This window comes from Battus philenor, unplaced genomic scaffold (genome assembly GCF_028537555.1).
Source record: "Battus philenor isolate CCGP_79_NKW_IND1 unplaced genomic scaffold, ilBatPhil1.0.hap1 SCAF_13, whole genome shotgun sequence".
NCBI lineage: Eukaryota > Metazoa > Arthropoda > Insecta > Lepidoptera > Papilionidae > Battus > Battus philenor.
The window spans coordinates 2,844,736-2,872,309 of NW_027181675.1; the positions used below are offsets into that span (position 1 = coordinate 2,844,736).

Genomic DNA, 27,574 nt, shown 5'->3' on the forward strand with positions numbered 1-27,574 from the left:
ATTTTAATAAAAACAAATATTTTTTAAAAACTAGTATTTAAGATTTAATGGAATCAGGCGTTACCTCGCGGAAGTCCATCCTAAGCAAGAAAAGGACCAATATTTAGCCATTTCCGCACATGCAGTGGTAGTCCTCTGTGTTTGGCACTAATCGGTGTAACATAACTCCTGAAGATGCCCCGTGGAGGGGTGAAACTCGTGTTGAGTGATTTGGCGGTGGCGGTTGTGTGATTCGCATTGTTTACCGCATACGCATTTATCAGCGGGCTGGCGGGCGGTGCATTTATTGCATGATTACCACTGCATGTGCGGAAGTGGCTAAATATTGGTCCTTTTCTTGCTTAGTATTTAAGAAGACATTTAAAATAATGTGCAGACGTAAGCGAAATTTATTATGGACTGTACAAATCATTATAAATTTCACAATATAGACATATAATGTAAAAAATGATCGTGTTATTAGAGGATAGTTATTATACGAGGCATATAAAAATTATTTATTATATTAAGGTGGATTACAGTTTGATTTTATCTGCATAACGAGTCTAAAATATGTTGCGTTCTACTTATGTCAAAGTACCAATAATGAATTACAAAAATATTACTATCTTAACAGGGAAATAATGTATAACTTCGTTGCCAGGTGTTCGCGTGGATAGCGGATACGGGCTCGGTGCAGGATGAAGAGATGTTGCGCACCTTCAACTGCGGCATCGGCATGGTGCTCATCGTGGCTCCGGAGGACCAAGCTGACGTATGTCCCATGATACTCTTCATCTGAAAGACCTTTAATAACAGACGGTGTGATGTTACCATTTCGTTACGACCATAACCCATTGTACATCTCTCCCCCGATTTACACGGTAGATACGTTCCTGAGAAAAACGTGTAAATCGAAAATCAAAAATTTTCAAGTCAAAACCGTGTAAATCGAAAAACTCGCAAAAACGCATATTTTACTATTTAACAGTTGTGATTTTTTTTTCAATAATTTTAGGTGTACACATAAATAAAAATAGAATGCATTGACAAGTTAAAATATTTAATATATTACGGAAAAACTGTTTTTTTTAATTTAATTACAATATACATTAAACAGAAGAACAAAAAGTAAATTACACTCATTCTTTTTTTCGGAATCGAAGGTTCGAATTCACTTTCATCACTCGAAGTTATTTGTGCCGATTCGATGTTTGAAGCAGAAATATTTACATTACGAGAGATGGTAATAAAATCGGTTATTAAAACAAAAAAAATCACTTTTTTGGAAAACCGTGTAAAAGCGAAAACGTGTAAAACGAGTACCGTGTAAATCGGGGGATAGGTGTATTTCAATAGTAATCTTTGCAACTTGTAATGTCAAACACGTATTGATTGACATACAAAACCTAGCTTAAATAATAAAGGAAATGTTCTGTCCAGTAGCACCACTAAATCTTCAGAGATAATATTCTTTCTGACGTTACAATGTAAGTGTAAATATTTTTTTACTTTTATCGCTCTTTCTCTTTCTTTCCCCACGAATTCTCTATTTCTCTATTCCTCTTCTTTCACACTTCGCGTTACTTTCATCGTCTACATTTCTAATTACAATGGTTATTGTTTCGCAGCATATATATTTACTGTATTTACAATTTTTGTTTACCTGACCCTTGCTTTTGTTCTTGGCAATGGTCTGCTGCACCACTCTGCAGAACATGGGTGTCGATACTTTACTCTTCTACTTTCTTGCCCATCTCAACCTCACGGCGGAGTCCTCCAAACATAGGACAGCCGACGATAATGTGCACCAAAGTCTGGTCTACTTGACTCTCCTTGAGTTTAAACACATACAAGTACGCGGAGAAACCGCCGTACTCCGTGAACATCTGGACCAGATACATGTTCAGCTGAACTTTCCTCAGAAATCCTATTTTACAGTTCTCTCGTACCCTCAACAGGACTTATAAATACTTGTCTACCCTCAACAATTGACTCAATTGATTTTACAAAGAGGTTACCCCGTCATATATATCATCTTCATTTCAGCCACATGATGTCCACTGGTGAACATAGGCGTTACCTCCATTTTATAATTTAACCTGTTGAAAGCGTAACCTTAACAAAGTCATATGATGCGTATATATCCGACATATATGAGCATATGGACTAAATGCATAAATTAATACTCCTAGTGTCATTCATGTGTTTTGCACAATCTTCAATTATTTTCTTTCCGATAGGTCTTTGAAGTAAATACATGTGTTTAGTGTTTCAGAGGATGTATTGATGTATGCATGTGTGTGCATGTTGCAGGTGATGAATATAACACGTTCGTTCGGCGTTTTTCCAATAAGTCTTTACAGTGTTTAGTGTTTCAGAGGATGTATTGATGTGTGTATGTGTGTGTGCATGTTGCAGGTGATGAACATAACGCGTTCGTTCGGCGCGATGGTGATCGGGTCGGTGCAGGCTCGACCGGCTGGCGGCGCGCGCGTTCAAGTCGACAACTTCGCCTCCGCGCTCGACTTCACTCGCCGTATGCCGTTGCTGCACAACAAGCGGGTACGTCTCCATACCAGACCACTCGTCATCACATACATCACCACAAGACCTTTCAATTCCCTCGCCATTGCTCTTGGCGCTTTGCCACCTTCACTCAGTCGAAACTGGTAAACATATACTGAACAGAGATTCCTTAAAAAATCATTATCATATTCATATCAGCGGATAGGCGACTGCAGGGTATAGGCCTGCCCATAGATCGTCGTGATGATCGCTCTTGCGCTGCTCACATTCTCAATTACCTCGCCATTGTCCTTGGCGCTTTGCCACCTTCACTCAGTCGAAACTGTAAACGTATACTGAACAGAGATTCCTTAAAAAATCATTACCATCTTCATATCTGCCGATAGCCCACTGCAAGATCCAGGCCTCCTCATAGATCGCCGTGATGATCGCTCTTCCGCTGCCCACATCTAGCGACATCTTGCTATCTAAACTATATTCTCGGTCCACATGGTGGGCGACCTATCCATGCCGCGTCTATCGACTCGTGGTTCACTCAAGAACCTTTCTGCCAGAATCAATTATTATTAAAAATAGTGTTCATAATATTTACTAAAGCAAAGCAGCTTCACGGCAGACAACTTTAGATCTTGAAGGTATTACAAGATTCTCCATATTCCCTAGATTTTCTTTCCATCTCAGAGGCACTTCACAAGCTGCTATTTTTAGATTTTGGAATGGGACTACGACGCAGAGTAAGGTATTGGTGTAATGTTTTAGTTTCGTTGATGATCAGCGATCGGAAAATTATATCTACCGAACATCTTCCTTGGAACATATATAATAAATACACTAATACCTCGCTTTGCGTCTTTACGTTTAACGTTCTTTTCGAAGTTACGTCGCTGCTTAATTAGTACTAATTTTCACTGTGCGTCATTAGTTTTTCGAGATTGCGTTGTTTTGGGTTCGAGTCTTTAATTTTTTTTTCAAATTTACTTTTCTTTCTAAAAGATGGCAACACTTTTATTTTTAATTGTGCCATGCCAAGAAAACTCGGGGATTCCCTTTATAACTAAAAATCAACGCAATTTGAATAGTTTTATTTTCACTTTGTTTTGCTAATTTTAAGAGTTCAGTTTCAATTACGTAGTGTGTTGTAATGTAGTGTGTTGTGCTTTTTTAAAAGAGAATTATAAATTTAAATAAAATTTTATGTGTTGTTTCTGGTTACAAAAAAGGTAAATATATTATTCCAATTTATTTATTGGCAGAGTTATATTATTTTTGTTTTTTAAATGTTTACTTTGTTAAGTTTTTTTTTTAAAAAGTAGTATTTTCGTGACCCCGGAACCTATCTTTGATCTTTACATGGTTTGCTATAGAAAATCTTAATTCACTTTGCGGCGTTTCAGTTTGCATCGTGTTTTTTTAGAACGTAACCACGACGCAAAGTGAGGTATTGGTGTATGCATTTAAGAAGTCACCGTTTCATATATTGTCATAAGCGGAGCATAGCGAGGTGAAGGTACATAATTCATCTACCATCATCTGCGAAGACGTTTGGTGTAGATATTAAAGTGTACTTAATTGCCGATAGGTGGCGGTGCTGGTGTCGGGCAACGGCAGCAACCTGCAGGCGCTAGTGGACGCGGCGCGTGATCCATCGCACTGCACGTACGCGGATGTCGCGCTGGTCGTCAGCAACAGGAAGGACGCCTACGCGCTCAAACGCGCTGACGCCGCCGGCATACCTACGCTGGTGAGCTTTTGAAACTACAATCATGTACATCTCTAGTTACCAAAGTGTCTCCCAGTCCTGGTGGACCACCTGGAATATTGCAACGCTCTACCAGCCCCCCGGATTGCCTTAAATACAACTTCTCATTGATCGCCATCTTGACGTATTTTTAGAATGGTTGGAATAAATTTTCTCGATGTACCTACATACACATATTTTTAAATTATCATACATACAGTTGTTATTAGATTTAGTCCAATTAAGTCCAATTCTATTCATCTAATTTCGTATTTTTAAAAGTAATCTAGGTGAATCCGTTGAAGTGATAAAAAGATGGGGCTTCTTAATTCATAAATCAAGAAAATGTATCTTCTTTCGATAGTGTAGTACTAAAATGTTCATTTGACGCCAACTATCAATGTAGGCAGATAATATTTTAAGAAGCTCAGCGACTGTTGTTTATTAAAATCATTCATATTCTACATTCAATACAACTGCTAGCACAATCATTTCATTAATTAATTCTCAGCAGAAGTTCCTTAAAAATTCTTGTAAATAGCCCATATGATTAAAAAAATATATTTTGATTTTGTTTAACCAATCAGTCCGAACACTTGTTTTTCAAAATTAATAATTTGTAATAGCAACTTTTATTCTACACAAATTTTTATAGGTAGATTTTATTTATAGATAGACAGTAATAATTTTCACATTTTGTGTCGAATTTTAGGGATAGTTTGAGGAAGGGTGGAGAGAGAGGGGGGATCTTCTCAAATAAGAACGCGTTTTAAAACCTCGAAGCTTTTAATCGAAGGATACCAATACAGGATATAGGAAGGAATACAGGAGTTCAATATGACTCTAATGAGTGGTGGCCACCAAAAGTATTCAAAATGCGTAACAATATAAATAAATTAATGAGAATTATAATTAAATAAATGATAAACAATATTAATAGATAAATGAGAAATATTTTATAACAATGAGAATGACTTCCCAAAAAATATCTAAGGGAGAAAATATACTCGCCATGCTTGGCGGGGGGTTGGTGATCACAGTGTGATATTATGGTATTTACTCTGGAAACTTGTAAACAGTGGCGATCCCATGTAATTAATGCACAATGTGAAATATATAAGATTGCATTCTACCGCCGCGCTATCACTGATTTTAGTTTCTATTAAATTAGGCTTTTCTGACATTCTTCTCATGACATCCAAATGTGATTCAAAGTGAATAATAATTTGATGAAATAAATAAAAATGTCATCCAGTAGTGTCTATTGTAATATTAAAAAAACCGCTTTTTACTTAATATACACACGGTATATATACTGAAATTACATTTTTTTCAATTTCTGTTTGTCTGTTTGTTCTGGCTAGTCTTTGAAATGGCTGGACGGATTTTTGACAGGACTTACACTAGCAGGTATCTGATGTAATAAGGAGTAACTTTTATATGGCTATTTTTATTTTAGAAAAAATCTTTAACAAAACAAAAATACTAATTATAAATAAGATCAGTACTGTTATTAGTTTATGCAGTAATTGTACGGAAAATTTTTATATACAGGTGCTCAACCACAAGGACTACGCGTCAAGGGAGGAGTTCGATCGCGCCATCTCTGAAGCGCTGGAAGCTCACAAGATTGACATTGTGTGTCTTGCCGGCTACATGAGGATCCTTTCCGCCGAATTTGTCGACAAGTTTGTATTTATTTAATGGAATCAGGCGTTATTTTGCGAAAGTCCATCCTAAGTAAGAAAAGGACCAATATTTAACCACTTCCGCACATGCAGTGGTCGTCGTGCAACAAAGTGCACCGCCCGCCAGCTCGCTGATAATTGCGAATGCGGCTAACAATGCGAATTACATAACTGCCACCGTTAAATCAATCAACACGTGTTTCACCCCTCCACGGGGCATCTTCAGAAGTTTACATTGATTAGTGCGACACACTCTGTGATGATCACACTCTGTTCTTGGCTATATATATAGACAGACCTGCTAGGTACATATTATGCGATTTTTCACTTAATATTTTAGAATTTTGTAACATTATTAAAAAAGACTAACAATGGAATTTCTTAGCAGGTACTTCTCGATAGAATCAATATTTCGCACTTATTACTGTCGACAATCGAAGAATTTTCGTTTTCCTTCTTGTGAAACATACCATAATCAAAATTTGTACAAAATAGTGGAGATTCATGTTTCTGGGATTCCGTAATTTTATATTAGATATTTTTTTTTAAATTTTCCTCTGCGATTCCCAAATTTTAAAAAAGAAAACAGTAGATTCATGTATCTGAAATTCCAAATTTTAAAATAGAATATTGGAGATTTATACCTCTGGAATTCTGGAATTTTAAAATAAAATACTGGAGTATCATGGTTTTGGCATTCCAAATTTTTAAATATAATACTGGAGAAATGCCTCTGTTTGCCAATGTTTCAACATTTTAAAATTGTTTTGCGTGGATTCATGCTTCTGGGATTCCGGAAATAAGAAATAGATTATCTGAGATTTATGTCTATGGCTTTTCAAGATTTTTAATTCCGAAAGTTTCATACTTACTTCTTACTCATTTCATTTTGTGAAAGTAATCTTCATCAATAAACCCATAAAATTGTTTCAATTTTTAACTAAACATAACATATGTGTCAAATTATAAAGTCGCTATTCGTCTTGCAGGTGGAAGGGTAGATTGGTAAATATCCATCCGTCACTCTTGCCGAAGCATCCCGGGCTCCACGCGCAACGGCAGTGCCTTGCAGCCTGCGACGCGGAGAGCGGCTGCACCGTGCACTTTGTGGACGTAAGTAATATATACAAGTTCGAATTCGAGTGCCGGTCTGGCGTAAAAATCAGGGAGGAGTCAATAGCCTCCCTGATAAGCGGAATAGATAAAAACTCATTCATAGCCCTCTGCAAAACAATTGCAAAATGTGCCATTGAAAGGAACAAAACGCAAACACAATAAATAAATAGAAAAAAGATAAAAAAAAAGGATAAAATAGAACCAATGTGATACATAAAACTGTGATAGAAAATAATTATAGGATAAGTAATAATAATGTAGAATAAAAATGTACAATAAAAAAAATGTAAAATGAAAAATGTAATAACAAAAGAGGAAAGAATGAAAGATTGAACAGAGCAAAAGAGAAAGATAGAAGAACTGTAGCGTGAAAGATAAATAATAGACCGAAAGAGACAATAAAGTACGAAAGAAGAGAAAGAAAATAAAAAACTATGTGAAAAAATAAATTGCAAATAAAGTCCCTGTCCCACCATAAATAGGGGTACGAGAGGCCCCCAATAGCGGGGGTCAAAAAAAAATACAAGTTCATAAAAATAGTACACCTTCACTCTAGAATAACCAGCCTTTACTTCATACCATCTTAAGTCACTTGTTCGGTTCCCAGGATAAAATGTTATATTTCACACTGTGCATTAATTATATAAGATTTCCACTGCTCACAAAACAATACCAAACTGCAGTCGCCAACCCACCTACCAACATTGGCCATTATAGTATATTTCCTCATAGATATCTTTGCGGGATATGACGACGAAATTAATTATAATAAGGATTCCTAAATTTAAACTATAAAACTTATATAATATTTGGTGTAAAAGCTCTAAAGGAGTAAATGCATAGCCTCAATTTCCAGAAAAAAAATTTAAAGTTTTTTCACTTATTTTCAATCAACCTGTATAAATTGGTCACCCTTAAATATGTGATGTTAATTTTTTTATTGAAATTCAACAGGCCAAAGGGTACAAATTCTGCATGGACGAATAATAAACACTGATTAATTTTAATATGTAATATTTGCACAGCGAATTCGCTATACATCAACCACTTTAAACTTTTTAAATCTATAACCAATCATCCTGCATATTAAGATAAATCGTATGTTTTAGCATGGAGTAGACACAGGTCCTATCATCACACAAGAAAGAGTACCAGTGCTAAAAGATGATACTGAAGAAAGCCTGTCTGAACGAATCCACCAAGCAGAGCACCGAGCATACCCCAGAGCTCTACGTCTTCTGGCCACTGGTAGAGTAAGACTTAACTCAGAAGGAGAAGTTCTCTTCCACTCTTAAACATAGGTCATATAGTTAATAATGGGCAATATACACTATTAATAGTCAATACTATATTTTACAATATTGGATGAATGAGCCAAAAACCTTTGCCTACATATGATTGTACATATTTATAAAGGCAAGACTAATATATATTTTATAGTTTTTATCTATGTTATTGTTAAAACACAGGCCAAAATAATTGCATTTGTTTAATTTTTATTAAAAATAAATAAAACTGCACACTTTTTAATACCGCACTTTGTAAAAATAAATAGTTTATACAAATCATGTGAAGTGAAAATTGCTCAAATCATATACAATTTTATCATTTATCGTAATTTCAAACGTGAATACATATATTTAGGTAGGGTTAATTTAAATATAGCAATGTGAAGTAAGAGACGTAATATTTGGCCACAATTTAATGCCTTAAATAATAAAAAAGAAAATTATTGTGAAAAGATTTTTAAATATATTAATAATTTTTGAGACTTTATGTAAATAAAATCATTAATATTTTTATGTATTCCATTAAGTTTGTGATATTTACAAAGGTGCCTTTTTATACACAAATTGAACTCGAATGATTCATTAATTACCTATGTACTAACATGAAATATATTTTAAGTAAAATGAAATGTTATTGAGAATACAGTTTAGTTTTGTAGGAGAATGTTGGAATAAAATACGTTTATTTATTTTTATTGTTTTATTTAATGAAATTAAAAATATCACAGATTTTTCTACATTCTATGTTCAATAACTTTAATATTATCATATACTTTATCGACATATATATTTTTGTTAGTATGTAAATTTATTTTTAATCGACTTTCATTAATTAACAAATAAATTTCTCTTAATTTTGTTTTAAAATGTTGACTCAAAGTCAATTTTTGTTTTTTAATAATTTTTAAAGGATGTATTATATTATATATATTATCACACTGCAATAAAGACAATACATTGAATATTTAATAACATCACTTATCTACATGTTTCTTTTTCTCCTTTTTAAATGACAGTAATTCCCCTACAGCACTGAAAAATATTCCAATAATATCTCCACTTTCACCAACTGGTACATTTTCAGGCATCGTTTTTTGTATACACTCTGTCTTTGGTACAGAATGTTGTCCATTCCTCAATATATCATCACATATTGTGTCAAATTCAACATGAAGTTTTTGTTTATTTAATATAGGAACAATTAGGTTGTAGGTGTTTATCTTAATATTTATTGAATCTGCTAAATTTTTATTACTTTCGTATATCTTATCCCATTTAATTTTGTCCTCTTCGCTCAATGGAAATGGTCCAAGGTACATTCTGTCTCTTTTTATTTCTTCCTTCAAAAGTTCAATGTCTTGATCAATTTCCTTCCTCATTGTTATCCATTCTGGAGTGAACCCATTGTTTATTAAAACCTGTGCATATGACATTAATAATTAAAGTAGGAGAAATGACAGTCAAGTCAGTTAACCTTTGCTTAATATATAAGTGCCATACACATCTAAGTAAGAATCAACAATGTAACACTACAATATATTAAAAGTCACAAAGGCTCCTATGGCAACAATGGACTGCCCAATAGAAGCTCCATGTTCATTAATTGATGGGAGCCACCATCATTATGACAAGTTCTCAAATAGAATTTTTAACTATTTATTAACAATTAAATTTGAGGATCTAGTGTTTTATTCATAATTGCATTATTTATAAATATATGTGTGTGTGTGTATTTAATTATGAATAAATAGCATTAAACATTCTCCAGTATTTGAATGTGCACTTTCTATGTCAATACAAAGTTATAAAACTAACCTCATTTAACTTGTGGGTTGTAAAGTCAACATAAGGATTCATGTTCTGATCTTTCAATGGCTTTCCTTTACCACTCAAATTATCAAACTCCCCTTTCGAAATAGACTCTTGTATTAAGTCCTCAACGAGTCTATCAAAACCATATTTAGTTTTAATATCATGCTTCTTGCTGTAGCTATCCTTTTTAACAGAGCTTTATCTGAGGCCACAGCCTTCGAGAGACAATGCTCCATGACATTAACTGCGGCTCTTTGAGCTCTGGCCTGGATCCACTGCTTTTGCCTCTGTGAAGGTGTGCCATGGCCTACTCCCTCGTAACTTAGATACTGTCGGTGTTGAGGAGCTGTATGCTGTAATTATCATACTAAACATGTACATACTAAATTTATCAACACCTTATGATTTATCATCAGCAATATTCAATGATGAAAAAAATAAATAAAAACATGCCTACAGTAAGACCACAGGCCAGTAAGTAGAGCATAAGATGTTCTTCAACAACTTAAACAGATGGGTCTTTGTTTCAATTAAATGTTTTATATTTAATTATTTAAAAATTATGAATCTTAGCTGCAACCATGAAAAACATTGTGATTATTAATGGATATTTTTTTAATACAATAATGATATAATTAACTGATCCATTACACAAATTTTTTGTCACAAAATGGCCTGCAGTCCTTCATACTATGATTATGGTGAATGAAAAAGTACTTCATTGGATTAAACCAAAAAGTATGTATTACATGTTCTGACAAATGGATCTGAGGTGTGTTCACTTATGGTGAGCCTCTCAAGATGTCTCAAGGATACGAGAGCAATGGAAAGGTCTACACTCAGAGTTTTGCTGATATATGAAATCAGAAATGAGGAGACCTGCAGAAGAACCAGGATCACCTAAATTGCTTGAACTCATCTATAGTGGCAGCGGGCAGGGCACATCACTCATGCAACCGATTGCCATTGGGGCATAAAGCTCCTTGAGTGCTGACCACAAGCAAATGCCGCATGGATAGGCCCCTTCCACAAGGTGGGCTAACGACATAGATAAGGTTGCAAGAAGTCGCTGGATGCCGGTAGTGCAGAACTGGTCATCGTGGCAATCTTTGGGGGAGGCCTATGTCTTGCAGTGCACATATATAAGATGTACAACAGGTGAAGTCAAGCTCTTTGATGAACCCATACTTTTTAAATTTGTTATTTTTTATGAGCTGCTATTTAATAGGTATTTAAAATGTACAAAAATTATATATTTGTTTTGTGTGATTTGAAAAATTAAAAATGAAACATTTATTTTTCTACTCTTTATAATTCTTTTTATAAGTAAGTAATTCTTTTAGATGCTGGTTAGTTAATTTGTTAATAAGTGTATATTAAACAAGAGTAAAAAAAATACTTTAAAGAGCGGCACTAAAAGTGGCTATGATGTATAACTTGAAGGGACAAAATATGTCTACGTTTATAATAGCTACAAATCTTACATAACTTTTTATAGTAATAACAGATGATATGAATTATTATGTATATGTGAAATATTGTGCACTAAAGTCATACCCTGATATCAAAAATAACACTCTCCACTTCTTTAGTATTGCTAACACCAGTATTATGTTTTGAAATTAATCTAAAGGCATTTTCTACTTCAACAAATTTTTCAATGTTAGCATCTGGTGAGCCTGAATCCGGATGATACTTCTTAGCTAATTCAAGAAAAGCTTTTCGGACTTCATCTTGTTTTGACATTGGTGGCAAATTCAGTATCCTATAGCTTCTCTGAAAAGAATCATGTTAATTATTATGTAAAATTAATGTTTACTCATGTGTCTAAAATAAGCAAACCGATATAATTAATTTAAATAAAATTTGTAAACATCATTTTTAATGACTTACTTCTAAATTCTGTTCGGAGATACTTTCGATTCTACGTCTAGGAGAAAAATACAATAAATTATTTTGTTTTAAAAACCTAAAGTGATAGATTCCTTTAATCATTTTAACGTGATATTAAAAAAAACTAGTAATATTTCTTATTTAGAGAAATTGACAAAAACGAAATTTAATGGTTAAAATTAATCATTGCAATTTTTAAGTTTGTATTCTTTACTAGTGTTAGTTTTTGTTGACATTGTGAACTGACATTGACAGTAATTTGAAACTCATTAATAAAATTGTCAAATTTAAAAAATGTAAAGTCTGTTAAATATGTAAAATTGTGATTATTAGATATAATAGCAGCTCTAAATTTTATTTTAATCCACCTATTTTCAACTAAAATCCAGGAACATTTGCAATAAAATCGGTCTGTTACTCAAATTCGCTCAAGAGTTTTTATTCATTACTATATTTGTACACTATATTCGTAATATCGAGTTAATAATACAAATATGCGAGTTCCAACCATAACCAGAAAAGAGATATTGTGAAATTTTTAATAATAATGTAAGAAACTGTCAGTGAATATTATAATGTTGAATTTATGGAATTCATTTTGTTAATTAGATTGAAAATTTCGCATCTTTGAAAAAAATTTTGAAATTGTAACGTATTTTTAGACTTCTTTACAATTATTGACGCCCACTCAGCTTGAAAGTCAATTTTTGTTTATTGCAAATAAAATGCTGTTTAAAGAGTATAACTATAAAAAAATAACTCTAATTATCAAATGGAGAATCGAATATCATTACCTTTATTTAAAAACATATTAATTAATAATGTTATAACTATACTAATTGAAAATGATATTTATATGTAATGAACAACAAATTTTACAAACGTGTAAAACCTTTGACAGTCACGCTTTCATGATAATGCTACATTTACAGTGATTCATGAATTCAGAACATGACATAAAATGAAGTTGACATTTCTGATTTCATTGCAGTACAGTCGGTCGTCGCCGCGGCTTTTATCATTTCGTCGTAAAATTACGACACAGCGGTGTTTTGTTGTAATAAATAAAAATATCTAGTGATAATTAACTGAGGGTTTGTGTGTGATAAATGTGCTGAAATAATGCCTTTAAGTGCGAACGACGTTGCACAGCGTTATCCTATTCATTGGATGGTTTGGAATAATCAGCATGAAGAACTCAAGAGCTCATTAGAAGCTAACAAGGTAAGTTCATGATGTCATTTATTATTTAACGTAGCGGTTAAACCCTTTGTTGTTTGTTTATTATATCTAAATTACTGTGTTGCAGTTAGCAATGTTGTGATAATTAAATGTATCGATGTATTTTTGTATTAGCTTAAACTTTTTATAAATTGAAAAACTATTAACGTATTTAATTCTTCTACTCTTATTCTTTTCTTTTGCTTTTAAAATAAAAATAAATTTTCTGTATATTTATTTTTGCTTTAGTCATGGCTTCATGGATATATAGTTTAAAAATTTAATTTATAACAACAATACTTTACCATAATGTTCATAGATTTGTGATTTGTATCTCTTAAAAATATGTGATTGTCCTAAAGCTATATATTCTTATTATATACTTCATATATTTTTTATACTGAAATTTAATGAACAGATTTTTTATGTAGTGTCAATTTTAAGACATGACTTAAATGTGAAATGTCCAATAATCTTTATGGTCAGGTAAAAAATATCCAAACACATAATTTTTTAATCTTCGTAGTTTTTTCCATGTAATCAGCATAATTAGTAATCAATACCTTGATTCCGGGTATGAATAAGCTAACAAATCATATGTACAGTTTTTAGAACAGTCTTTTTATGTTTAAGTTTTTGTGTGAATTTAGGTTTACTTCAATATTTGTATACAAATATGACTAACTTTCTGGGTATTTACATATAAGTTAAGAATAGTTAAAGAATTTATAATATATTTATACACACATATTTTATTATAAAAAAAATGTGCATTACTTGTAAAAACAGCTTATCAAATATTGATGTCTAAAATAAATAAAAGTCAAATTGTCAAGTGCTTATATTTCATATGAGATAATTATAAAAATTAAGATGCTTTCTTTATGTTCATTAAAGAAATTTTGTTATTCTATTGAATATTGTAAAGGAAGGAAACAAAACCATTTTTAAATTAAATTTTCAAATTCTGTAGCTTTAAATTACATCACAGATTATATAACAGGGATAGTTAAATTGTGGCCTGCGAGCTACATGCCACATGGCCTCTGAGTGATTATTTCAGGCTCAGATCAATTGTCAAATTATTTCAATAATTAAATTTATATTAACTTTGTCAGCTCCTGTGAAATCAAACAAATTACTGGTGCGAATAATTATTATTATTATTCCATTGTAAAATTATTGAGATCCTAACACTGATCATAATTAAATTGTGCCATTATATCTAACTTCAATACACATATTGTGTACTTTGGTTTAAATAATTTCAATAAATATGTTTTTTGTTAAAAGGCATATACAATAGCCACCCATAAAAATAAAAAAATAAAATGTCCCGCACTATCAAAGAGCTTAGCGGTATATAAGGACATAATAATGAAATGATAGGATGATATGAGATCAGATATTGAATATTTGAATGTACGGCAAGTATTTTTGTATAAAATTGGTATACAAATAGACAAGTGAGAGATTGATAACTGTACCTGCTTGTGCTATTGATATGACCAACCATTTTTGCTTGTGTGCCAAAGGTAGACTTAAAACTTTGAAAAATTATCTATTAGTAAATAACTATTCATGCTTTCATAATTCCACCCATAGAATACCTACATGTTAACATGTATCCTATTATCTAATCCCTGTTTACGTATCTGCTGGCAGTAAAACATTGGTAACAAGATGTTCATTTATAATGTAACCAATACAGATAATTTCGTAAAATGACATCATTACATGTTTAACAACTCCCACTGTACACTTAGCGTGTGCACCTTTGATAATGGCTAAATAAAGCGTTGAATTTAATTAGCATTTGCATAATGGTCAAGGTTCCTGATAAAGCTTATGGCAACCCAGTTGTAATTGATATGATAAAACACTGGATATCTCGAAATAATATATTATGTTGAACTATGATCTTCCATCCTATGTAGTATGGAGGGCATCATTTGTAAATTTCATTTTACATCACCTCTTGATTTTTCCTATGTTTTATCTCTGCCAGTATGATGCCGAAATTTCCTGATAATAATTAACACAAGGCTCTGAACACATAGAATGCCATAGCAATTTATGAAGGTTTTCCATTTAGGCCCTGTGGTGTGTAAAACGCACACTTTAAAAATTAAAAAAAAAGTTGTTTAAGATGTATGCTTTACACTTTTTCAATACTGCAAAGCTATAATTAGCAGAAAAAAGTTATAAAATTTAATATGTATTTGTGATGTGAAGTTATCTATTTTCAATCCTACAATTCATTTTTAAGAATCCTATGTTATTCAATGAGAACTGAAAATGGCCTAAATGGGTGCAGTGGGGTCGTATTCGCCCAACATGGGGTGGAATGTGTTAAGGAAAAGAATTAAAGTGCAGCTTGCATTTGTCAGGTTATTAATAAATCTCTATGACAGTTGTTGAGTCTTTGTGACATCAACTTTGAAGATCCATATCTTTCCAGTAGTCCATTGTACATCACCTGCTCTTGTGCAAAAAGCATGTGCATTACATATTTCAACATTATCACCATTTCAAATATAGGAAGTTCACTGTTGGACATACATTTTATAAAGGATTATAAGAGGTCTGTGTCCATTTACAATCTTAATAAGGTTTCATAGGACTAATAATGTTGTGTATCAAAAGAAAACATTTGAAATCATTATTCATAGTTAAAACAGGACAATGTCTGTTGGGCCAGCAAATATTAAATAAAAACAAAATATAATTTTGGTGTGTAACATTTATTGCATTTTTAGGATTAGGGAATTTGTATTCCTAGAAGTAATTACAAAGCAATGAAATTTTATTTACCCATTCCTTTCCCCATTTATGGATACAAAAATAAACTATATACAGAAGATTTACACTACATGCAAATGCTTAAATTCTATAGGTAATCTTTACAAATTATAAATACACCGATACACTTTGCGTCGTGGTGACGTTCCAAAAAAACACGACGCAAATTGAAACGTCGCGAAGTGAATTAAGATTTTCTATAGCAAACCATGTAAAGAACAAAGATAGGGTTCTAGAGTTACGAAAATACTACTTTTAAAAAAGAAAATTGAAGGAAGTAAACATTTAAAAACAAATTTAGTATAACTCTGCCAATGAATTAATTAGAAATATATTTACCTTTTTAGTAACCAGAAACAACACGTAAAATTTAAATAATTTTATTATTTTCTTTTAAAAAAAGCACAACATACTATATTACAATACACTACGTAATCGAAACTGAACTCTAAAATTAACAAAACAAAGTGAAAATAAAACTGTATTCAAATTGCGTTCTTTTTAGTTAGAAAGGGATTCTAACGACGCACAGTGAAAATTAGTACTAATTAAGCAGCGCCGCTACTTCGAAAAAAACGCAAAACGAAACGACGCAAAGCGAGGTATTGGTGTACCTTAATTTTAGATAATTTGTAATTACTTCTTAAATCACCTTATTTTTGACCCTACATTGATTAACAGATTTAAAATACACATGGCCATGTGGCATAGAACAAATGTCCATTGGGATATTAAGGTTCTAGCGAGAAGGCATGGAGCTAGCATAGCACACACCTTGTGTGGACATCCTATGCTATGCTATGTGTGTCTGATTAAGGTTGTGTCAGACCACTTCCAACTAGTCCTATAGGAAATCTATGGGTCCATCATTGAACATCCTATTGCTATAATAATGATGAGGTAATTTTTTTACTTTGTTTAAGGTCAATAAATCACATAAAGTAATGTTTATTTTGAATGATTGATTATCAGGCCATTTTTAACTACCAGTTTACCTTTGTTTATCTTGATGACTTTGTTGTTTGCAAAGGTCTAATAAATACATACAGACAGACTGTCTGGACAAGCAATAGGTTCAATGTGGTGAACAATTAATAATCTAATAAAACCTTGAGTGTATTGTGCAAAAGAAAATATAATAGACATGTTAATAGCTAAGTACTTCATTGTGTTATTGTAGACAAGGTTTTATAGGATTAAGATTACACTGTGGTCGGACAATACATTCGACACAAGTATGTGAAGTATACATGCCACAGTCTACTTGTAATTTTGTTATTTATTTATCTATCCTGTTTTAAATATGTCTTTTATAGCTGTTATTATTTTACAAATTATTTGACATATTAATTAATTCAATTAAACTTTAATGTGAACCAAAATTCTATTTAAAAAAGGAATAGTAACAAAATAGAAATAATAATGAAAAAAAAAACAATTTTTATACCACCTAAGGTACCATAAATATTTTTTTATTTAGCTGCAAAAAAATAGTTATGGTTAGTAGGTGTAAAGGTACTGTTACACCTACTAACTACGCTACTAACTACTGCTACGGTTGAATTAATTCACTAGAAAGAACAGTTGTTTTATTACACTATAGAGTGTAAACTGGCGCCCAACATGGGCCGCCATATGTATGCTCTCTTTCGTTTGTATTCCGCACAAATAAAACTACACTGGACTACAGATAACTGAATTCAGTGTACATTGTGATACAGTTTTTAGAATAGAAGCGAACTGTTTCGTGATTGTTTTAATACTGTAGAAGTACGGTGCTTCAATTCGGAACGATTTGTTAAGCAATGGTAACTCAAACGTTTGTTAAATGCTACCGAAACCGTTGTACCGCGCCTTAGGATAGCGTGGCGAGGTGGGGCCAAGAAAAAGGCAGCATGAGCGCCGCAGCTGCAATGTTAACCGCCTACTGACGTAACAGAACGGCTAACAATCCTCCATATAAATAAAACAAATTAGGAAGGGTCGGGTAAAACTGTAAATATTTGTTTTGTATTTTAGAAGGTAAACATGGTATTAAAAAAAAACTAGAAACTAGTAGAAATAATAAAAAAATGAAAAAGTATATCAATAGAACAGATAAGATAGATAAAAAGGAGGGCAAAATATAATTGATAAAATTATACGGTGATGTAAAGAAATAATTTACTTAAATTTTAAGAGCGGAAGAGAAGGAAGTAAGGTAGAGTTGTATAAAGAGAAAAGTAAGCCAGGAGAGTGTAAGATATTATGACGAAAAACAGACGACGACTGTAAGGCGAGAAAGAAAATAAAAATAGGAACTTAAAAAGAAATTTAACACCTTCAAAAGACCTTGTCCCGCCTTAGACAAGGGTGGAAGAGTATTTTAATAAAAAAAGTCTCCTCCTCTCTACGCGCACTTTGCTTGTGGTTGTTTTTTTTTTTAAGTGTTTGCTGTCTGTGTATATTAGAAGATGCTTATGTCATCCATCACAAAACCCGTTCTTAGGGTCGCCCGCTCCCTAACCACGAACAGCGTGGGCGAACCGAGGTTGGATCCGGATCTATCCTTGCCTCACCTGTGGTCCACGCTGCCGTCCCAAGCTGCATACACAACATCGACACTACACAGCTCTACTCGGGTAGAGTGGTCTACTACGTGCGAACGTTATTGTACAACTGGAACGCGTCTGTCCAGCTTCTGTTTTATTTTTAAGTTCACGGACCCTTTCGCACCGTGAACTTAGTTCCGATGAAGCTGTGAAAGCCCCCCCGGCTAACAGCATCAACTTCATCCGAAACCAAGTACGTCATCCATCATGGTTTTTCATCATAAGCAATTACAATCTGTTCTCTCTTTTTGGTAGCAAATTATTTACTTAAAGAATAAAAAGTGTAAACATTTTTAGTATCTCTTTATCTTATCAAAATTTTTTCGCATAGCTACTGCGAATTCGCAATGAGTAAAATTAATACCGAATGCATATATACCTGCAGTACATATTGACATTGTCCGTTTGTGGTTTTGTGCTGTGGTTTAAAATGGGTCGCGGATTATATAACATGTGTTAAGGAAAACATACAGAGGTACCTCCCAAAATATAAGTAATTTAAAAGATTTGAAACGATCCAAGTTAAAGCATTAATGATAATAAAGGAAATGTTATTTCTGGAAACAGGTAACTACAACGAGAGACACATGCTAAGACATATCTAGTACATAACTAGCACATTGTAAAACAAGATCCGAGACTTGGTTACATACGACGGGCCTCATAAGAAGGCATAAGGTCAGCCAGAAAGAAACGGAGAGGGATATGCTCGGAGTTTCGCTGCGAAATTGAGTCAGAAACTAGGAGATCTGCGGAAAAACCAACATCGCCGACATAGCTTGAAGAATTGCTCGTTTGTAGTGGCAGATTTCGAGTGTAGACCACGAGCCGGCAGACGCGGCGTGGGTAAGCCCCCCACTAGGCAGACTGGTGGCATAGTTAAAGTCGCAGGAAGTCGTTGGATGCAGGCAGCGTAGTATTGCTCATCGTGGAGATCTTTGCAGATGGTCTTTGCCTTCAATATTCAATAGGCGCCCCTCCGCGGAGAAGATTAAGCGATATCGTACACGCTGTACGATATAACAAGATAGACAGATGCTGTTCTTACTCTGCCAGACACCAACCGAGAACCGACCGGGACATGACCACTACCACTCTAGTCAGGGTGTTAGTGGTCATGTCCTAGTAGAGGTGAGAAAAAAACTTAGAAATATGTTTATTTTAGAGTTATATCTTTCATATAACTGAGTTTTTTTTCCTCGCTTCGTAATTCTCCATTCTGAAGGTCGTGACTCCATCCACGGATCACTTTCTCCTTGATAAAACAACGACAGCAGTTGCGATCGTCGTCTACGTGTATGGGCATCGAAACTTTATTGTCTAGAGCGGTATGGGTTTGATTTGTCAAGCGAATTGAGCTTCACCGCCGTGGTGTTTTACTTTCGACTTTCCTCTAACTACAAGCTTCTCGAGGTTACAAAAAAAATATGCAAGGAGTCTTAGCAGAAATATAGATGAAAGCCTCGTAACAAAATACGTAAAGATCCTTAGTAGAAATATAGATGAAAGCCTCGTAACAAAATACGTAAGGATTCTTAGTAGAAATATAGATGAAAGCCCCGTAACAAAATACGTAAAGATCCTTAGTAGAAATATAGATGAAAGCCTCGTAACAAAATACGTAAGGACTTAGTAGAAATGTAGATGATAGCCTCGTTGTAATTTTAAGTTCCTTGAGTATTGAGACGCTCGTTCACCGTATACTGGATGATTAACAATAATCAGGCAGCGAGCTGGACAGCGCCGAGTGTTAGTCGGATCAAATGAAAAATCGTTCTGTTCCTGTTTTAATAAGAAGGGTTTTCTTGGGAATTTATTAAGTGGTGGGTTCCTTCCACGCTCAGACTTTTAGGGCTGTGAAGTTGTCAGGTTTGTGCCGCCTGATGATTGGTGTTGACTGTTTTACGACCGGGTGTCATCTCTCTGACCAACCATCATCGTTTTCAATCCGGGTATGGGATTGGAGGAAGATATTTTCCCATTAGTCGCCTTTACCAGGAATAGATGGTGTGGTGCCATACTCCAAGGGATATTCGGACACTACTAGACACACTAGGGGTAATATGAGATTTTAGGAACCCCAAAAATGAAACAAAGTATAAATTTATAAATGATGAATAATGAACATTGTGAAAAAGATAGAAAAATTAATTCTTAACAATTAAATATTTTTTAAAATTAGTATGTACACTACTTCGATTTCTGAAGCACATATATATGTATATATATTTAATATATACAAATAAATTTCAGTATTGACTTAAATTCACCAATATTTTCCGTAAAATTTATATATCGATAAAAAAGCATATTTACGTTTAGATTTCACGGTGTAAGTAGTAAAAATCTACGTCTTACAATACTTTCGTCGCCGATACATAAACTAACGCAAGTTATTGTCGCGTTATGCGTGTGGGCGGTGCTCAGCGGAAGTGATTCTAAAGTTTAGGGCTTTGGCGTAAGGCTTTGAAGCCTAACAATCATACCTCTGCACTTATAAGAAATACTAATAATCGTATTAACATACAAAGCCGTACAAATTGGTCTGCCCTTGATTCTGTTCATATTTAAATGAGTCACGCGCAAATTTCGGCGCGAATTTATATTCAATTGGCTTTGGCTATGATGTAATGGTACTGCCATACAGGTGCCTGAATTTTAAAGTATAAAGTTTAAGCAACAATTTGTGTAAAATCTGTATATAGTAGGGATGGCCAAGCGCCTTGATAGTACGAGCCGCAAGTAATGTCGTTTTAAAAAGTTTAATTTATTTTTCAAAATTACAAAATGTACGCATTGAATTTAAATATTACAGTAACTCCAAAAATTTTTTTAGGTATGTACTACATAAAAATAAAAAGTGAATTCTGTTACATTTATCGCGAGCTATAAAAATCCTTCAGAGCCGCATGTGGCTCGCGAGCCGCAGGTTGTCAACCCCTGTTATATAGTTGTGTTAATATTGTCTTACATTTTATGTACGTTTGTATAACCCTTTTCTTGATAATGTATCAGTAGAGATACATCAGAATTTAAAAAAAAAATAGTGGCATCAATTTTGAACGCAAAGTAATCATTTGTATGTGAATGTTTAGGTAATTTCTTAATTTTCGAACGCTTGTTTAGTTTTTATGTTGGCATTCTTGGGTCTTAAAAGTCAAGTGGTATGAATATTAATGTAATATTAAAAAAAATGCCAAGTTAAGGGATAAGGGCAGACTTAATTCCTGATAGGAATTTTCTACCTATCAATCGAGTTATGTACCATTAGGCATATCTATATGTCGAAGTACATATATATATATATATATATATATATATGTACTTCGACATATAGATATATATATATATATATACTGTGTGATCCCATACGATGACTTTAAGGAATAAAACTTATACGAACGATATACACGGAACGGAATCGCGTGAAATGCCAATGTTCGCGGTTCGCGGGATTCTGCTAACTTGTTTATCTACAGTGGCAATCCTATATAATTATTACAAAAGGTGGGAATTACATGATATTGTATCTCGGGAATTGAACCCACCACCCACGATCGTAAGTGCCAGTCCTTACCGCTGAGTTACCATTGCTTAAGTATCAGGAATCTTGCATACCTTTTTTTTACACTGCCCATCTGTGGACACTGCTTTTATAAAGACGATTCTAAACTACTCCTAAACTAGCATTGTCTATTATACTGGTATGTATGTTTGATATATGCAATTATGCGTCCAGTTCACGAAAGAGGACATCGAGTTGCGAGACCCTCGGGGGCGAACTCCTCTACTCCTGGCCGTGACCCTGGGGCACATCGAAGCGGTGCAGGCGCTCATCGATGCCGGCGCCGATGTCAACTGCGAAAAGGATGGCTGGACCGGTAAGTACATTTATCATACTGATTGGAAATAAGTCTAAAAGTTTTGGCAAATGATAAATGTATATCAAGTAAATCCATTAAGGCTTTTATCAGCACGACGTTTAAGATATTTACAGCTTACTACAGTGATCATCATAGCATTGATTTTTTATTTAAAAAAGAGTTCAGTTATTCTTACTAAATAAAGTACAATAGCAAACTTAAAACCTACAGTATATCTCTAAGGTTGCTGTGTATCATCAAATCTGCTGTAAGATACCCACTGCTGGACATATGTCTCCCCCGTAAATTTCCAAAAGGACCTGTTGAAAGCGTTCTTGTAAGGTAACGTTAATAAGGTCCTTGTTGTACCTTGCGGGTGGACGCGCGCTTATGGGTCCGTGATTACTATATGTTTTTAACAGTAACATGTAAATATAATGAACATATATATATTCATATATATGTACATGTTTAGTTCCATATATATATTGATTTAATTAAAAGAAATTGTTGTTTATATTTTTATTGATGTTCACTCAGGAAGGTAATTATTGTAGCGTACTCTTTATAAAACTATATTTGTAAATAGCAACTGTTGAGTTTCTAGCCGGCTCTTCCGAGCTGGTTGTAGCTTTCTGTAGGGACTACAATGTCGTAATTATAAGTTGATTGACGATTCGAAAGTGCTTGTGATAGCATATTTGAACAAAGAATATTTTGATTTGATTTGAAATTGAATTCAATAATATTACCATGAAATTGATTTATTACCCTGGCTAGTCTAATTTATATGCCAGACAAGACACGCGAGCGTTCTAGTCCGTGTATAAAAATAAAAAATAGTGCCAATAACGAAGGTAAAGTAACTTGAAAAAGAAAGCAATGAAAGATTCACACTAATGATCTATCTGTCACTATTCAGTTTGTAATAAGAACGCAATCATTGTCCGCAAGCCAATCCACGCCCCGCAACCAATCAGATCGTTCCTTATTTGAAAATCGAACATAACGGTTAATTATGATTGGAGCGTTGCTATGCCGACGGACAATGATGATGCACTTCTTAACACGAACGGTCTGCAATATTTTGTTTCATAGTATAGCTCTATTTAGCTCTTGTTCAGCTATTATTAAACACTTATTGAGTTAAAAGTGAAAAGTCCAAGCTAAAATCTCTTTATGGAGTCACTTAAGCGAGCTAAGAACATGGTGGCCTTCTAATTCAGAATAAATAGTCCAGAGTCCCGAAGATCCCTCTAGATAAGAACATAGATGTCTTTAGTCTAGCCGATATCAGTGCTTTGATATTCTGAGGGCGGTGGACCTGCCCATCATCATTATTTCAGTCATAAGATGTTCATTGGTATGTTCTAATAAGATTGGTTGGCACCTGCGTTTGTGTCGTCCGATGAACTTAACTTTCGTTACCAGCGCTCAAGTCAGCCGGCTTCCACCAGACGCCCCGTGTGTACCAGCGCCGGAATTAGACGGCATCCATTTACAGTTCCTTATATTGCGTTGTTATTGAATTGATTCCTGCAAGGGTACAATCATGTTATTAAATGCGCCTTTACTAAAAAACAATTCTTCGAAAGTATTGTATGTATTTGGAAACCAAAATTTTAAATATAAAAGTATCATCGCAATACTCTATTAAGGTTGACCGAAAAACATTTTATTTTCGATTTATAAAACAGTAGGAATAAATCGAAGAAGATGGTGCGGTGTGCAGTGCAAACGTCAAAAGACAGGAATCTAAATATGAACGTTTATCATAACTTCCATTTTAATAAATATACTAGTAAAATCTTTAAACATGTAACACTAAAATGAGAAAATTCGAACATCAGCCTACCGCCATGCAATGTGCACACTTTGCGCGCTGCCGGGTACAGTAGCGTTATTTCGGCGGAACGGACTGCGGTAAGGAAAGGGTTAACAGACTGTCCGTTGACCTGATTTATTACTCTCTCTTCACTAAAGAACATTAAAGACCAAGCGTTCATATGTCCTGCGCGCTATGTGGCCTGCCCACTATTGGGCTATACCGATTAATTTCTTTCGTATACAGCTCATTGGGCGATTATAACATTGCCAATGAAAAACCAAAAAAAAAAAAACGAAAATAAGAATGTAAAATGTAAAAATAGTTAAAGGTGAAGTAAGGAAGAAAAATAAAGTATGAAAGTGTGGCGTACAAAATATGAAGACGAAAATAAAATAGTCTGTAAAAATTTATTGAAAATATTCTCTCTGCGTACTTAAGATAGTACTTTTACGGGAGATCCCCAACAGCGGGAGCGAATAAAACAATCTTTGCATATGACTTTGCCAATGAGTGCTAATTGGCAAACGGCATTTTTTGATAAAACAGATTATTATTTCTTTATTATTTGGTTTTGAAGTTGTCTTCTTCATGCGTATCATGAGTGGTATTTTGTTACTAAATAAACCTTTCTTTTAAATTTGTAACAATATATGTTGAACAATATTGTCTAATAAGATAATGTAGTGAGGCAGACTGATGATACAATTGGTTGGAAATTCATTCAATGTACATACACCATTACCTCAATTTGCGTCGTGGTTACGTCTCAAAAAACAAGACGCAAATTGAAACGCCGCAAAGTGAATTAAGATTTTCTATAGCAAACCATGTAAAGATCGAAGACAGGTTCCAGGGTCATGCAAATACTACCATTTAAAAAGAAAATTGAAGAAAGTAAACATTTAAAAAAATAATATAACTCTAGCAATAAATAAATTGGTATAATATTTACCTTTTTATAACCAGAAACAACACGTAAAAATTTACATAAATTAGTAATTCTCTTTTACCAAAAGCACAACACACTACGTAATTAAAACTGAACTTTAAAATTACCAAAACAAAGTGAAAATAAAACTGTATTCAAATTGCGTTGTTTTTAGTTAGAAAGGGAATCCCCGAGTTTTGATGGCATGGCGCAATTAGAAACAAAAGTGTTGCCATCTTTTAGAAAAAAAAATTTGAAAAAAAAAATTAAAGACTCGAACCCAAAACAACGCAACCTTGAAAATCTAATGACGCACAGTGAAAATTAAGCAAATTAAAAAAAAAAAAACACAAAACGTAACGACGCAAAGCGAGGTATTGGTGTATATAATACAGAGTACTTATAATATATATATATATATATATATATATATATATATATATACACATCATTAAAAGAGAAAGAATAAGTACATAGTACTATAGTACATAAATATATAATTATAATACAACATAAAGATATATGCAGTGATAAGCATGAGTATTACAATTAGTGAAGTTAACAGGGTTTTTGAAAATTGAGATTTGTTCTTTCTTACCGACATAAGCAGTGGATTGTAGCGGTAGAGGAGTGAGATTTGTGATCATAGGTCGCGGGTGACAATGTTATATAATTCACACCGTGCATTAATTATATAGGATTACTGCTCACAAGCAAGATTTCAGAGGGTGGGTAGGAAAGTCCTCTGCATACCTATAATACCATACTGCGATCGCCAAACCGTCTGCCAAGCGTGGCGGTCGTGTTATATCTCCCCATAGATATCTTTGCGGAAGGCCTTGCAGTGAGCGTGAATGCACTAAAACAGCGACGACGATTCCTGATTTTTCTTGTCATTATTATTTTGGAGAAAACTCGAGAGCTGCAGTATCTTGCAATAGATTTGTTTATGGCATATGAATTTAATGGAATCAGGCGTTACCTTGCGGAAGTCCATCCTAAGTAAGAAGAGGATCAATATTTAGCCACTTCCGCAGAAGCAGTGGTAGTCGTGCAACAAAGTGCACCGCCCGCCAGCCCGCTGATAAATGCGTATGCGGCAGACCATGCGTCAAATCACTCAACACGTGAGGCGTGAGGGCTCACTCTGTGTTTGGCACTAATCGGTGTGGCGTGGTTCCTGAAGATGCCCCATGGAGGGGTAAAACACGTGTTGAGTGATGTCGACTACCACTGCATGTGCGGAAGTGGCTAAATATTGGTCCTTTTCTTACTTATGTCATGGTATGTTAGTTGTGTTAAAAATTAAAAATTTAAAAATTTCTGAAAAAAAAACTTAGTAATTCACGGCGTATGAAAGTTGTTATTTTTGGTAAGCTCCATGTGCGAACTTTTAAGATACTGATGTGATGAATAGATATAGTAAATTTGGAGGATAGAAAACGTTAATATAGATATTTGAATTGGTATCTTATAAATGTTTTATGTTTTCTTATCCCATTTCAAACGTAATTAAAATATTTTACATTCTATTTTTCTTCGCCCAATAAATCCGATGATTGTCGAAAAAAAGATCGAACCTTTGTCAGGTTAATATTTAACCCTTTCCTTACCGCAGTCCGTTCCGCCGAAATGACGCTACTGAACCGAGCATGTGCGCCGCGAAGTGTGCACATTGCATGGCTGTAAGCTGATGTTCGAATTTTCTTATTTGCGTTCTATATTTAAAGATTTTACTGATACAATAATTAGAAATAGAAGTTAGAGCATAATTTTTAGTAATTTGTTTGGCTGTGATAAATCTTAAAACATGGATCTACACATAAGCCGACATAACAAGGTGGATGCCGTCTAACTCCGGCGCTGGTAACGAAAGGGTTAATATAAATAAATACACATTAAGGTAGAAAACTATAATATGATATCTAATATATAAAATTCTCGTGTCACGGTGTTCGAACTTGAACTCCTCCGAAACGGCTTGACCGATTTTTACCAAATTTTACATGCGTATTCAGTATGTCTGAGAATCGGCTACTATCTATTTTCCATACCCCTAAGTGATAAGGGTGGTCCATTCCTAAATTTTATTTTTAATTTTTTAGACATTTTTTTTGGTTTTTATTTTATTATGATACAGCATACAAAAATACATACAAACCTAAATTTTCACCCCTCTACTATCAACCCTTATCTTACATTTGTTAATTAAAAACTTTAATTTTTTTTGCAAAACAACGTTTGCGGGATCAGCTAGTAATCATATAATACGCGTTATATTATCCGAAGTGTGAAAC

The 27,574-nt window shown here is 33.8% G+C and overlaps 3 protein-coding genes across 3 annotated transcripts in view; 2 read left to right on the top strand and 1 right to left on the bottom strand.

Moving 5' to 3' along the window:
* The window catches only part of Gart (trifunctional purine biosynthetic protein adenosine-3 Gart), a 40,051-nt gene extending 31,267 nt beyond the window's left edge, over nt 1–8,784 (top strand). Inside the window, exons 19-24 of the mRNA XM_068777657.1 lie at nt 644–754; nt 2,401–2,544; nt 4,088–4,249; nt 5,801–5,934; nt 6,924–7,047; nt 8,160–8,784. Of these exons, the coding sequence (XP_068633758.1) occupies nt 644–754; nt 2,401–2,544; nt 4,088–4,249; nt 5,801–5,934; nt 6,924–7,047; nt 8,160–8,345 (861 nt within the window). The 3' untranslated portion in view covers nt 8,346–8,784. The remainder of the gene's footprint in view (nt 1–643; nt 755–2,400; nt 2,545–4,087; nt 4,250–5,800; nt 5,935–6,923; nt 7,048–8,159) is intronic.
* A 386-nt stretch (nt 8,785–9,170) lies between these two features.
* On the bottom strand, nt 9,171–11,928 carry LOC137933406 (dnaJ homolog subfamily C member 28). The gene is given in 4 exon segments (XM_068777357.1): nt 9,171–9,757; nt 10,155–10,334; nt 10,337–10,504; nt 11,709–11,928. Coding segments are annotated over 4 exon segments (981 nt in total). The 5' UTR covers nt 11,898–11,928; the 3' UTR covers nt 9,171–9,313.
* A 1,130-nt stretch (nt 11,929–13,058) lies between these two features.
* Nucleotides 13,059–27,574, top strand: part of LOC137933311 (ankyrin repeat domain-containing protein 13D) — a 31,839-nt gene continuing 17,323 nt past the window's right edge. Inside the window, exons 1-2 of the mRNA XM_068777218.1 lie at nt 13,059–13,268; nt 22,398–22,539. Of these exons, the coding sequence (XP_068633319.1) occupies nt 13,167–13,268; nt 22,398–22,539 (244 nt within the window). The 5' untranslated portion in view covers nt 13,059–13,166. The remainder of the gene's footprint in view (nt 13,269–22,397; nt 22,540–27,574) is intronic.